At 45.1% G+C, this 14955-nt stretch overlaps 1 protein-coding gene across 12 annotated transcripts in view; it reads left to right on the top strand.

Annotated features, from left to right (window-relative positions):
* KDM2B (lysine demethylase 2B) overlaps nt 1–14955 on the top strand; it is a 124172-nt gene that overhangs the window by 59582 nt on the left and 49635 nt on the right. For all 12 annotated transcript variants that reach the window (XM_041728627.1, XM_041728625.1, XM_041728626.1 and 9 more), the window contains one exon: nt 1010–1497. In XM_041728627.1, coding sequence (XP_041584561.1) covers nt 1010–1497 — 488 coding nt within the window. The remainder of the gene's footprint in view (nt 1–1009; nt 1498–14955) is intronic.

Here is a 14955-nt window from a genome sequence, read left to right as displayed (position 1 = left end):
TTTGGAAGCTCCCAGCCCGGTAGGAAATGGGAAGTTAGTCTGAAATAATGAGGGTGACCCCTGTGGTTGTAGTAGCTTACACATTCCTGTGAGGACCAGAAGTTTGATTTTTGTGGCAGTCCTCAGGACCAGGAAACAGAGGGTCACTTCTCTCATTTGGATATTTTAGAGCTGTAGGAGAACATTCCCAATTCCATTCACAGGCACCAGAGGAAAGCTTGAGGCAGCATTTGCGTTGTTGATGCCTGCTTTTTTCTTGAAATTTCTTGCCTCTGATTCCTCTGAAGCCTCACTGCTTCTCCTGCTAAAGTAAAGGGGAGACATCAGGGAGATGCCTCATTTATCAAATGCTGGTTGTGTGCTAGGACCTGAGCTCAGCGAAGCCTTATTGGATCCTCACCTCAAGCGTTCAGGGAAGCATTTTTTGTCTTGTATTTTTTATAAAAGCATTATTGGGATATAGTCCCCATACAATTAATATACAATTTAATGTGTACAACTCAGTGGTTGTTTTTCATATATTCCCAGAGCTGTGCAACTATCACCAGGCAATTTGGGGTTGTTTTCTTTACCCCAGAAACATGTACCCTTGTGTTATCTCCTTATCTCCCCCACCCCCAGTTTAGGTACCCATTAATCTACTTTTTCTGTCTCTATAGATTTCCCCTTGTTCCGGACATTTCATATAAATGGAGTCATTATAGAATATATGCATTTTTTGGCCTTATTTTTATATGTTGACAAATAAAATGCCAGGTGTATTCAGAGAGGTGAAACAACCTGTCTGGGTATACATAGCTGGAAAGAAACAGAGCTGGAATTTGATCCTATATCTGATTGACCACAACCTTTCTAGAGGCTAAGGCACAGACAATGTATTAGAATTGTCAAAAGGAGCTTGATGTCCAGAGTAAAAGGGAGGCATAGTGAGTGGAGTTTCCAGGGACTTCCAGTAGGGAGTTTAGGGCATTAATCTCAGTGTTTCTTGTGACCCTCCTGCTTCTTGTAGATGCCCCAAGAAAGCCCAGCATAGACGGCTTCTCATCTGATTCCTGGTTGGAGATGGAGGAAGAGTCTTGTGAGCAGCAGCCTCAAGAGGAGGAGAAGGAGGAGGAAGAGGAGGAGGAGGAGGAGGAGGAGGGTGCAGATAAGGTGCCCAAGCCTCCTGCCGATGGCCCTCCATCACCCACCAGTACCCCTTCAGAGGACCAGGAGGCCCCTGGGAAGAAGCCCAAAGCACCTGCCATGAGGTTCCTCCAAAGGACTTTGTCTAATGAGTCAGAAGAAAGTGTGAAGTCCACGACGGTGCCCACAGACTACCCTAAGACACCCACTGGCTCCCCTGCCACGGGGGTCTCTGCCAAGTGGACCCACCTCACTGAGTTTGAGCTGAAGGGCCTGAAAGCGCTGGTGGAGAAACTGGAATCCCTCCCAGAGAACAAGAAGTGTGTCCCTGAGGGCATCGAGGACCCCCAGGCACTCCTGGAGGGTGTGAAGGTGGGCAGGGGTCGCATTTGGGCCTGGGCAGCTGAGAAGGGCTGGGTAGGCTCCCAGGGGCAGCTCAGTGCAAACTGTCCTGAGGTCTCTCTGTGTGGAAGAGGGACTTCTGGTCCAAGCAAGCCTGTCTAGGGCTTCTGAGCTGAAGCCATCATTGAGAGCTAAAGGGGAAGCTGCCTCTGTAGTTGACAAGGACTTCTTTCTTAGCACTTGTTGAAAATCTGAGGCTTTACTGGCAGTAGGCATTATAGCTATACCCATAGTGAGTGCTCTTATTAGGTCTGGGGACAGACCCTTCCACCCTGGGCTGGAAGACTTGCTGTTCTGCGCTGGCTTCCCCTGGAGCACGAGTCTGACCAGGTTGCATATGAGCATGTTGCACATCTGGGCAGTCCTCCAGGTGCCCAGCTAAGGTGGGCCATGTAGCCACCTGGGGTTCAGGGGTCTCTAAGTAGAGCCTAATTATTGAGCGTATGTTCATTGAGCACCATCTCTGGGCTGGCCACTGAGGGAACAGAAAGCAGAAGGCATAGTCACTGCCCTCAGGTAGCTCACCAATTAACAGGAAAGCAAGCAGGAGAAGAAGCCAGGAGATAGGGAAAATTAAGAAGCACGTAGCATGCTGTGTGTACCCAGGGCATGGAAGTAGGGTGAAGGATACTCATCAGCCACACCAGGTGCCAAGGGCTCTGGAACAGTTACGCAGAGGGCATTTGGCCTTTAGAGGCTGCATAGGCGTTCTCCAGATGGGGAAGGCTGTTACAGGCAGAGTGCAAATATGCAGTATGTGCATTTCCCAGGAAATAGACTGAGAGGTCTTCTGTAGTAACCATCATCATAACATATTGGTTGAAAACTCCCTACCTGTCTGGGACCAGTGCTAGGCAAGGTACTTGAGTTGTCTGTACTTATCTGACATGGAAGTAGGTTCAGAGAGGGTAAAGGATATGCCTGAGGTGACAGAGCAAGTATTTGCCCTAGGGCCCCCCATCAGGCAGTCTAACAGGGACCACCAAAAGAGGGAGCCAGCATACAAAATCATCAGTCCAGATCTATTTCACTTTATGTAGAAGGTGTTTCCTTTCAGGTGCTGGGAAAGGAAAATCTTATAACTGGGGGAAATTGCCAGCTAAAGGAACTCTGTGGTGATCGTCCCTGTAAGGCAAATCTTAACTTGCTTTGGGTCTTTTTCATTGACTCTTGACTTTTTTGGAGGTTGTTGACCTCTGTTGAGGGTTTTATGAAAATTATGAAACGGGCAAAATTTTGCATGTCAAGGGGCCTGTTCCTGGACCCCAGGTTAAGAATCCCTAATCTCATGGCATGGAGTTTTATATGTTATGTTTCCTAAAGGAGACCTTAGAATTCTGTTATGAGGCTCCTTTTTCCTTCTGAGGTCCTTTAAAGTAAAAACAAGGAGTTTTCATCAATAATAAAACCATTAACAGCATTGGGGCCCCCACAATGTTGTAAATGAGTTAAAATCACATTTATCTTCTGAGGAAGTATTGTTCTGTGCTTGTGGAAAGCTCTTTTTTTTCCTTTAGAAGTATCTTTGTGTCTGTGATCTGTTTGTGTGCAGTGTTTCTGATTGGTCGGATTTCTTTCTAGATTTGGGACTTGGCCCCTCCTGTCTCTCACTTATACTCACCTGATGTGATGAGACTGGAGTCAGCTGTTGATGGTGTGGAAGAGGCCTAGGGTAGGGGTTTAGATGCATTTCAAGGAGCCAGGCCTCCTCCCTCCTCTTGTCCTCACCATGGGGTGGGTTCACTGGCAGGTTGTGATAATACTTTTCAATGGCCATGTGCTGTTACAGGTGTTTTCCATATATAAACCTCCAGCAACCCTTGATAGTGCTTTTATTATCCTCATGTTGCAGATGAGAAAATCAAGGCACAGTTAGGTTAAGTGATTTGCCTAAGGCCACACATGCTCAGTTGGGGAGTCTTGCACTCACTCCCTACACTGCACTGCTTTGTTTGGCTGCTGTAGAGAAATTTTTTTCCCTTCTCAGAAGCCATCCTACACTTAGGGAGAAGGTAGTAAGGGGATTGCTTTGGTGTCCTTTACAGAACAAGCAATGGTTCTGGCCATGGAACAGAGTTTGTAAATTGGCAGTCCCTGGCCAAATCAAGCCTCTAGGCATTGTTTTTGGCCTGCACAGTTTTAAACATATTTTTATAATTACTTGCCAACATTAAAATATCAGAAGAGTCATAAAAAATATCCTAGCTATCCTGGCCCATGTTCTTGACTGGCTGCAAACCACAGGAAGTGAGTAGCAGCTGACCTCATATACCCCAGTCCCCACCACTCCCTACTGCCTCCTTGAGCATGTATTTATTATTAGGTTCACACATCATATTATATAGCCACTTAGTTCATTTATTGAATTTATCTATTTTTTTAAAAGACTTTAACTATTTATTTGAGAGGGAGAGCGCACATGAGAGACAGCACAAGTGGGAGGGAGGACCAAGCTCCCCACTGATCATGGAGCCTGATGTGGGGCTAGATCCCAGGACCCTGGGATCATGACCTGAGCTGAAGACAGATGCTTAAGTGACTGAGCCACCCAGGCTTGAACTTACCTTTCTTTTTCTTTTTCTTTTTCTTTTTCTTTTTCTTTTTCTTTTTTTTGCCCCTGAGACACCAGAAGAGATGATTTATCATGTACATGTTAAATTCAGCCACAAAAGAAAACAGAATTAGTCCAAAAGTCACAGGTCCAGGGCAAAGGGCCAAAAGGGACTATTTTTTGATATGAACAAGGTGGTTCTCTCAGAGGTGGTAGTAGTAATCAGATGGCGGTGGGTGTTCTAGATCCATTAAATCAAGTTCTAGAAAGTAGGCATGCAGTCCAACAATTTGTACCAGCGTCACTGGCCTCTGGCTTTCCTTATTTCTTCTTCTGTGGCTTTTGTGGGTACATAGGCTAATGCTTTACTTGGACCTCTGCCTCATCTTTTTTGCTTCAGTGTGCACATTGGCTTCTTCCTCCACTTGGCTGTCATGGCGTGGAGGTTTCCAGAAGATGGCGCTAAGACCAAGAGAGCTGCAACTTGCCTTATTTTTAGAGATAAATTTATGTTCTTGAGTTTTGTCTGGGGAGGCCTTTTGCAGCTTAAAGAGCTTGTAAATTGGGTAGACAGGTCTCTTTAGAGCCCCAGGAGAACTGGAGCATCTGCTTGTGTCTCTAAATGCTGTGTGGCCAGGAGTCTGTATGGGGGAAGTGGGCCAAACATCTCTTCTGGAACAGGAGGGTTCTTGGCTGTCCAGCCTGGCCATCAGCCTTTTCAATCCCTGGATACCCAGAAAAGAGGTGGAACCTCAGACTGACCTTCAGAGTGAGAGTGTTGTCACAGAGGATGAGCAGCTTCTTAGCTGTACTTGATGCCTTGCTTTTCTCTCTCCTCTGGTTTTGGGGTTTTGTTTGCACTGGCTGAGAAATAAAACACAGGAAATGTGCAGAAAGCTAGTGCCTACTGCTGTCACTACTGTTGAGTGATTTGTGTGTCTGGCAAGTGGAGTAACTTTGTCAGTTTGGTAACTGACCAGTTTTGACCCTTGGTCCACTGCTTAATGGGATGGTTCATGGTATTGGGAACCCCTGAGATTGGAGACAGTCCCCTAAACAACTCAGTCTCCGGAGAGGTAGGTTTGGGCTTTTATCAGAAACCCATTTTTGGGGCACCTGGGTGGCTCAATTGGTTAAGTATCTGCCTTCGGCTCAGGTCATGATCCTGAGGTCCTTGGATTGAGTCTCACATCGGGCTCTCTACTCAGCAGGGAGCTTGCTGCTCCCTCTCCCTCTGCCTGCTGCTTCCCCTGCTTGTGCTCTCTTGCTCTCTGACAAATAAATAAATTCCATTAAAAAATACACTAGGGATGCCTGGGTGGCTCAGTTGGTTGGACATCTGCCTTTGGCTAGGTCATGATCCAGGGGTCCTGAGATCGAGCCCCACATTGGGCTCCCTGCTCTGGGGAGCTGGCTTCTCCCTTCCCTCTGCTGCTGCTCCCCCTGCATTTGTGCTGTCTCTCTCTCTCTCTCTCTCTCTCTCAAATAAATAAATAAAATGAAAAAAATATACTAGAATTAAAAAAAAACCATTTTTCTTTCATTTGTAATATATTTTTAAAAATTAAAATAAAATATATTTTAAAAAATTTAAAAATAAATTTTAAAAATTAAAAAACAAATGCACATAACACCATTTTGTCTTAAAAATTTTTTTTGTAATATTTATTTATTTATTCATGAGAGACACACAGAGAGAGAGAGAGAGAGAGAGAGAGAGAGAGGCAGAGACAGAGGCAGAGGCAGAGAGAGAAGCAGGCTCCATGCAGGGAGCCCGATGTGGGACTCAATCCCGGGTCTCCAGATTCACGCCCTGGGCTGAAGGCGGGCACCCAACACTGAGCCACCCAGGCGTCCCCCTAAAATTCTTTTTTTAAATTTACTAGATCACCACTTTAGAATCTTCAAGAATCTTCAAGAATGTGCCATCTCAACCATTTTATTTAACTAAAAAATGTTTTTTTAAAAGGGTTTTTTTTTTAATTTTTATTTATTTATGTATGATAGTCACAGAGAGAGAGAGAGGCAGAGACACAGGCAGAGGGAGAAGCAGGCTCCATGCACCGGGAGCCCGATGTGGGATTCGATTCCGGGTCTCCAGGATCGCGCCCTGGGCCAAAGGCAGGCGCCAAACCGCTGTGCCACCCAGGGATCCCTAAAAAATGTTTTTAACATTTTTTTTTATTTTTAGGTAATCTCTACATCCAGTATGGGGCTCAAATTCACAACCCTGAGATCAAGAGTCATGCACTTTCCTAACTGAGCCAGCCAGGCACCCCAACCTTAAAGTACCCAGTTTAGTGACTTAAGTACATTCACGGTATTGTACAGCCCCCACCTCTGTGTGGTTCAGAACATTTTCATCACCCTGGACAGAACCCTGTCTCCACTAGGTGACCACTAGTGGAGGACCATTCCCGTCCTCCTTACCTCCCTCCTCCCACCCCCGTCTGCTTTCTATCTTTTTTTTTTTTAAGATTTTATTTATTCATGAGAGACACAGAGAGAGAGAGAGAGAGAGAGGCAGAGACACAGGCAGAGGGAGAAGCAGGCTCCATGCAGGGAGCCCGATGTGGGACTTGATCCCGGGTCTCCAGGATCATGCTCTGGGCTGAAGGCGGCGCTAAACTGCTGAGCCACCCGGGCTGCCCTGCTTTCTATCTTTATAGGTTTACTCACTCTGGATATTTCTTTTCTGTAAAAGTTTCAAGTATTACAGTGTTACATGATCTATGTAAGAAAAATTAAGCGTTAGAGGCTAGAGGCTAGAAAATGTCCCCCTCCCCACTTTCCCAGCCCTGGAGGTAACCCTGTTACTCATCTGCTGAACATACTTTTGGAGCTTTCCTCTCATCCCCAGGTATTCATAATTTGTTAAAAATTAGAGCATACTGTTTTACAACTTGCTTCTGTCCCTTCAAGCTTTCTTTTTTGTGTCTTCCTGTAAGTCTAGCCTCCTCTTTTTGTGGGCAGAACTTTTGAAAGTTGAGTTTGTCCTTCCTATGACCCTGTGGTTTTGGCAGGTCTGAGAGAGCTCATTTGTACCTTGAGAACTTGCCTTGAGGGGTCTGGCTTTAGATTCAAACTAAAATGACCACCCTACTTAATTTATTTTGTAAAGAGAAGCAAGATTCCAGGATCTTGTAAAAATCTAAGAAAATTATTTCTGGGGCACCTGGGTGGCTCAGTCAGTTAGGTGTCTGACTCTGGATTTTTGGCTCAGCTTATGATCTCAGGGTCGAGAGGTTGAGGCCCACATCCAGCTCCATGCTCAGCATGGAGTCTGCTTCGGATTCTCTCTCTCTCTCTCTCTGTCCCTCCCTCCTCAAATAAATAAATAAAATCTTTAAAGATAAAGATTTTATTTACTTTATCTGAGAGAGAGAGAGAGAGAGGGAGGGAGAGATCACGAACAGGGGGAAGGGCAGAGGGAGATTCAGACTTCCTGCTGAGCAGGGAGTCCAATTCAGGGCTTGATCTCAGGATCCTGGGATCGTGAGCTGAGCCAAGGGAGGATGCATAACTGACTGAGCCACCCAGGCTTCCAGAAATAAAATCTTTAAAAAAAGAAAGCCATTTCCTTTCCCTGCCTTTATGAAACCCTGTGGGATTTGGCACTGAGATACCTCCAGTGACTTCCTTCTTTCGAGACACTTGTGTTCGAGATGCAGGATATTGGCCTGTACCTAATGGGAAGAATAAAATCAGGACATGAGACCCTTGAGTTTAATTTCGGCTTCTGTTCTTTGCTGCTTGCTGTGTAGTCAAGCACTCCACCTTTCTGTTTATCTGCAGGTAAAACAAGGGTATTGGACTGGCTGTGCTTTATCTTTCTGGGGACCAGATTCGACAGTCCCTTGGCCATTCTGAAGTGATTAACCAATCGACACCTGAGTGTCTTCACTGTAAAATGGGGAAAATAACGGGGATCTGTGTCGTCAGATTATTTTGAGGGGCAGTGAGGTAATGAACACCTAGCACTCCTGGTAAACTCTTGGAGAAAAATTAGGTATTCTTAGGTACACAGTCAAAGGAGAGCCAGACTGGCTTTGGCTGCTCCCCCATACCTCTTACAGGTTAATGATCACCATCCATATAAGTTTCTCAGGGCTGCCATAATAGAGCCACAGACTGGCCTAAAACATCAGAAACTTATTTTCTCACGGTTCTGGAGACTGGGAGTCTGAAATCAAGGCTATGCTTGCTCTGAAGGCTCTAGGGGAGGAAGGATCCTTTCTTGTCTTCTCCAGCTTCTCATTGTTGCCAGCAGTCTTTGGCATTCCTTGGCTTGTAGCTACATCACTTCCATCTCTGAGTTCATGCAAGTGTTCATCTTTGCTGTGTGTCTTCTCTTACAAGGACACTATCATTGGATTAGGGCCCACCCTAATCCACTATGACCTGTTCTTAACATGATTATATCTGCAAAGACCCCATTTCCCAAAAAGGTCATATGAGGTTTTGCAGATGGATTTTAACAAAGGGGCACCCTATTCAACCCAATGCATTATCGTCTTTTTTCTCTTCCATCTTGGGTTGGCAACAGTAAGATGGGAGTTGCTCTTCTTACTATTCCTTCTAGAAGAATCTGTACTTTCTACTAGAACTCAGGGAGAGCTGTGATTTCCCAATGGAAGAAAAGGAAGGTGTGCGGCTATTGGGGGCAGATCTACTCCTCAAATCGATTGTAGATGACTTAAAAATGCATGGCATGGTTGTGAGGGTTTGGGCCTAAGTGGGTAGTCACCACTAAGGTTGGCTGTAGAAGAGTGTTTGTCAGATACCTGCAAGGTGATTCTGTAGGGGTCATTGTTAATGAAAATAATGCCAGGCTCTCTTCCCACAATGCCTTGCCCCCCTAGCTGCCAGAGTGTAAGTTTGGTATGAAAATGTCAGCTTGCTGCAGATAGCCACCTTTTTTACTACATGGAATTGTGGGACTCTCTGGAATTAGGGGGTGGAAGAGCCAGTGAGGGGCCATTGTTTTCAGGTGTTTTATATATATATATATATATATATATATATATATATATATATATATATTTGATATATTTTTTTTTATATATTTGATATTTAAGAAAGAAACCAGTTGTATTGTTCTTTCATCAAAACACAAATGTAAGAGGAAAGAAAATAATCCTAAATGAAGGGTACATTATCCAAACAGGTATTATCTCTTAAGACCAAAGTTTCTGGAGTCAGGCTAAATCCCATGTGCCATCCGTTAGCCAGCCAAATGCTCTTGGAAAACATGATAAAATAGAGAAAGAACACGTGCCTCATCAAATTCAGCGAGGCAACATGCATAAAGCCTTGTTTAGCACAAGGACTTTAGTAGAGCTTATTATTAATATTATTTCAGACAGCTTGGAATGAAAACAGGCCCATTTAGGGTTAAGTGTGAGAGTCTGTGAAACCCATGACCATGGAAAGTGTGTACAGCTTTACTGTCTTGGGGACATCAGTCTTGATCCTAGAATACACCTGCTTGTTTGAGCAGCCCCACCTTGCTGTTTTGCAAAACAGTAAAGTGTAGGGCTCAGACTCCTGGCACTGCTGGCTTTTTAATTAATCACCATCATCCCCTACCCCACCCCCACTCTCATAACTGCTTCAGGGGAGCCAAGAAGCAGGAAGCCAGTGAAGGGTCTGCAGCCTCAGGGGCTTGCTCCCACCCAAAAGATGACCCAGAGCAGAGAATGGCAGATCAGTTTCAGCCAGGCTGGGTTGCTCAGGCTCTCCTGCTGGGGCCTGTGTGTAATACTGAGCCCTGTGTTTGGTATTTTTGTTGGGCAGTGTGGGGATGGAGGGTTGATACAATGATGAATGAGACAGGTCTCTCACCTAAGGAGCTCCCACTGTGATGACAAAGCAAACCACGCATACTCCTACTTCTCTGCCTGTACCACCTCAGGGAACGAAGGAGAACAGCAAGAGCGAGATATCTGAGTTCCAGACATCTAGGGCAAACCCTAGACCTGAAAAATGGGTAGGTTTATCTGTGTCACTTGGGACTTTATTTTTGCCTACAATTAACTGGTGGGCTCCTGAATCACATTATTATCCTTTCTCCTTATGTAGCTAAATCAGCTTTTTATTTTTTATTTATTTTTAAAGATTTTATTTATTTATTCATGAGAGACACACACACACACACAGAGGCAGAGACACAGGCAGAGGGAGGAGAAGCAGGCTCTATGCAAGGAGCCCAATGCAGGGCTCGATTCTGGGAAGCCAGGATCAGGCCCTGAGCCAAAGGCAGACACTCAACCGCTGAGCCACCCAGGGGTCCGTAAGTCAGCTTTAAAAAAATGTTGTTTTTTTTTTTTAATTTTTTTTTATTTGAGAGAGAGCACGAGCAGGGAGAGCAGCAGAGTGAGAGGGAGAAGCAGACTCTCTGGCTGAGCAGGGAGCCCGATGGGGGGCTTGATCCCAGAACCCAGACATCATCACCTGAGCTGAAGGCAGATGCTTAACCGACTGAGCCATCCAGGCACCTGCTAAGTCAGCTTTTAGATTGCCCTTCCAACTAAATAAACTTTTAAATTTCTCTGTGCTTAGAACTTCTTAAGTGGTTGAATTCTGCAAACAGAGGACAGGGCAGTGTGTATTCCAGTAGGAAAAATAACATCAGCCAAAAGAGATGAGCCAACAGTTGTTGAGCATTTACCATGTACCAAGTGCCTTCCATGCAGTTTTTTTTTTTCCTTCCATGCATTATGATCCTCAGCACAACCTGGCAAGGTGGGGACTGTTATCATCCCATTTCTCAGATGGAGAAACTGAGACTCAGGTGTTGTGACTTGCCAAGTTATGTAGCTAATAGACTTGTAACCACAGTGCACTATGACAGGGGCAGGGTGTTAGCTGCCTGTGGCCACTGTGACAAATGACTACAAACTTGGGAGCTTGAAACAACAGAAATTTACTCTCTTACAGTCTGGTCTACACTCTGGGAAGGCTTCTGGGGGAAATTCTTTCTTGTTCTTCCAGCTTCTGGTGATTCCTGGTGTTTCTTGGCTTGTGGCTATGTCACTGGTCTGTCTCTTGTCTTCTCATGCCTTCTTCCTTACTGCCTCTGTTCAAATCCCCCTCTTCCTTCTCTTACAAAGACACCCGTCATGGGGCATCTGGGTGGCATATTCGGTTAAGCATCAGCCTCTTGGTTTTGGCTCAGGTCATGATCTCAGGGTCATGAGATTGAACCCTGCCTCGGACTCCATGCTGAGTTTGGAATCTGCTTGGGACTCCCTTCCTCCCCCTCCTCCCCTGCGCCCCCTCTCCTGTGCAAGCGTGTGTGTGCTTTCTATGTCCAATAGATAAATGCATCTTAAAAAAAAAAAAAAAGATACCAGTCACTTTGTACCCTAAATCCAGGATAATTTCATCTGATATTCGCCACTAATTACATCTGCAAAGAACCTTTTTCCAAGTAAGGTCATATTCATAGGCACCAGGGATTAGGATTTGAACATACCCACTTGAGAGATCTAGTCCAACCCCATACAGATAAGTGTTTACAGGCGGGCATGGGATGGTTGGCTGGGGCGGAGGCAAGGATCTTGGGCGTTCCAGAGTGCATGACACCCAGTTACCTGTGGTATGGGGAGGACCCCTCAGTCTACTGGGCTTCCCAGAAGAGCAGCATGAGCTGCTCTGTGCCTTGTTACTCTTCCTTTATCCGTTGGTTTGGTTGGTGGTTAGTGATTCTTTCCTGATGCCTGCCTCTTTTTTATTATCATTAATTATTATTAACACCCCATCCTAAGGAGCAGTGGCCCCTGAATCCATTTAGCTAATTAAGTCCACAGAGAGAGTTGACATAAGAGGGAGCAGAGGCCCAGCACATCCGTCGTCTGTGGTTATCTTGTTGGGTCAAAAGCAAGGCAGTTTTCAACAGAAAGGGCCTGGTAGCCTCAATCTTTCTCTTTTAGAAAGCCTGCCCTGGGCTCTCCTACGCAAGAGGTTTATAGGATATAATGCAGAGGGCCCTGGGCCGGTCCTGGCACCTGGTTTCCTAGTCTCTGCTTCCAGGAGTCCCAGGGAGTGTATGAATTCTGGCGGAGCCTAGGGATGCCAGTGACATGATTCTCTTCAGCACAATTTATTTCTCAGAGAGACAATCTCCAATTAGAATAATCTCTTCTTGTAGCATGTCAAAAAAGGCAAATACTTCCCCGTGCGACAGAACCGTAAGCGCCTCCTGGTGGCCACCACGGGCCATTGAGGGGATTTGCTGCCTGCGGGGATTGTGTGTGTGAGATGCCCACTCCAGAGTACTTGGGGAGGTATTTATTAATTATTATTATTTTATTTATTTATTTAATGACTTTTTTTAAGTGAAAAGGAAGCTGGGCATGGAGCCCAATGCGGGGCTTAAACTCATGACCTGATCAAGAAGAACTGAGCTGAGATCAAGAGTTGGACTCTTAGCCAACTGAGCCACCCAAGCACCCCTCTATTAATTTTTAATTATTATTTATCATTAATAATATATTTATTATTCACAACACTTACACCTTCAGAAATAGCTTTTTGTAACTACATTCCTCCACAGAGACCTCACCTTGCTTGTGAGTTATGGACTCCAGCTCTGATATTGAAATGACAGGAAATCTTGAGACAGTTCAGAAACTCCAGGAAGACCAAGGCGAGTGGACATTATTTTCAGTCTTACACAGAGAAGCGCTTGTATATTGGTAGCCTGTAACCCAGACTGGCCCACAGATACTGTTTGTTTGGCTCACATTTTTTCATTTTCATTTTGTTTTTTGTTTGTTTGTTTGGTTGGTTGGTTCGTTTGGTTTTGGTTTTGGCTTTTGAATTTTTTCAACCAGTTGCGAATATTTAAGCAATTTAAAGTAAAACTCTGGATCTTTGATTTCTTCTGAAAAATCAGAGATTAGGTGGAGCTTTCATTCCCACAAAAGGTTAGTAGGTTGGAAGGCAGCATTTGCTACCTTTATTTATTTGTTTTCTAAGATATTTTCTTTCTTTCTTTGAAAGACACCATGAGAGTACAAGCAGAGGGAGCAGCAGAAGGAGAGGGAGAAGCAGGCTCCCCACTGAGCAGGGAGCCTGAAGCAGGGCTTGATCCCAGGACCTCAAGATCATGACCTGAGCCAAAGGCAGACACTTAACTGACTGAGCTGCCCAGGTGTCCTGCATTTGCCCTTTTTAAACTAGGCCTGCATGCCTGGGTGGCTCAGTGGCTGAGCGCCTGCCTTCGGCCCAGGGCGTGATCCTGGAGACCTGGGATCCAGTCCCACATCAGGCTCCCTGCATGAAGCCTGCTTGTGTCTCTGCCTGCGTCTCTGTGTGTCTCTCGTAATTAGATGAATAGAATCTTTTTCTTTTTTAATTTTATTTATTTATTCATGAGAGACATAGAGAGAGAAAGAGAGAGAGAGGCAGAGACACAGGCAGAGGGAGAAGCAGGCTCCATGCAGAGAGCCTGATGTGGGACTTGATCCCAGGTCTCCAGGATCACGCCCTGGGCCGAAGGCAGGCGCTCAGCCACTGAGCCACCCAGGCGTCCCTAGAATCTTTAAAACAACAACAACAACAACAACAACAACAAAACCCTGATGTATTGTAGAAGAGGGTGTGAAATTCATGTGGATTATTAAGAACCATGAAATGTCAACAAAATTTTATGCTTATTCAAGCCCACATTGGGCACACGTGGGTCTTCCCTTTTGTGATTGGGGCAAACTTTGAAAAATGCTTTGTAGAGTTAGTGGCTGAATTAGTTCTCTGTCTTGCGAGGCATAGGCGAGGATGACTCACTTATGTATTTGTTAATTGAATGGTGAATGTGAGCCCAGATTGTCTCCTAGGTGTTGTATTTTTTTAATAATGGAGTATAGATCAGCTCCAGAGGTTGCTGGAATGGTATACTGAGGCTTTATCACCCCGTGTTACTAACTGGGCTTATAGTTAGATGGATCTGGTCAGTGTCAGGATCTATCACCTCCCAGACCCAGATGTGTGACCTTGGGCAAATCAAATAACCCCTCTGCACTTCAGTTTCTGCTTTTGTGAAGGGAGGGAATCAGCTCTATCCCACAGAGGGAATTAGTTCAGAGCAAGCACCCAATAAATGCTCCAAAGAATGGTAGTAAAATCACATCTCACTTCATGGAGTAAAGTCAAGGTTAGTGATGTCACTGTTCTAAGCTGTGGCTTCCTCAAGGTCATATAGTCTGCAAGTTGTAAAACTTGAACCCAGGTCTTCAGACTCTAGAATCAGTGTTGTCAAAGGCATAACTATGTGAGATGGCTTAACTAGTGAGATGTTAGGTCTCCTGTGGGTAATTTTTAGAACTTCTGAGTCCATTCCTTAGAAAGAGACTGCTTTGCTCCATTCTCTCCTCCCTTTTTAAAAAATTGTGGTAAGGGCAGGGCACCTGGCTGGCTCAGTTGGAAGAGCCTGTGACTCTTGATTTCAGGGTCATGAGTTATAGTCCCATGTTGGGTGTAGAGATTACTTAAATAAAAATAAAACACACACAAAATTTTTTTAAATGGTAGCCAATTATACATAACATATAATTTATTATTTTAACCATTTTTAAGTGTCTAGTTCAGTGGCATTTTTTTTAAAAGATTTTATTTTATTTATTCATGAGAGACACACAAAGAGGAGAGAGAGAGAGAGAGAGGCAGAGACACAAGCAGAGGGAGAAGCAGGCTCCATTCAGGGAGCCTGACGTGGGACTCGATCCCGGGTCCCCAGGATCAGGCCCTGGACTGAAGGCGGCGCTAAACCGCTGAGCCACCAGGGCTGCCTGAGTTCAGTGGCATTAAGTATATTCACCCTGTTGTGCAGCCATCACCACCATGCATTAAGCAACTCCCTGCTTCTCCCTCCCTCA

The sequence above is a fragment of the Vulpes lagopus genome, chromosome 14 (genome assembly GCF_018345385.1).
Source record: "Vulpes lagopus strain Blue_001 chromosome 14, ASM1834538v1, whole genome shotgun sequence".
Taxonomy (NCBI): Eukaryota; Metazoa; Chordata; class Mammalia; order Carnivora; family Canidae; genus Vulpes; species Vulpes lagopus.
The sequence above is the reverse complement of the archived record's forward strand: the minus strand, read 5'-3'. Positions and strand labels throughout refer to the sequence as shown.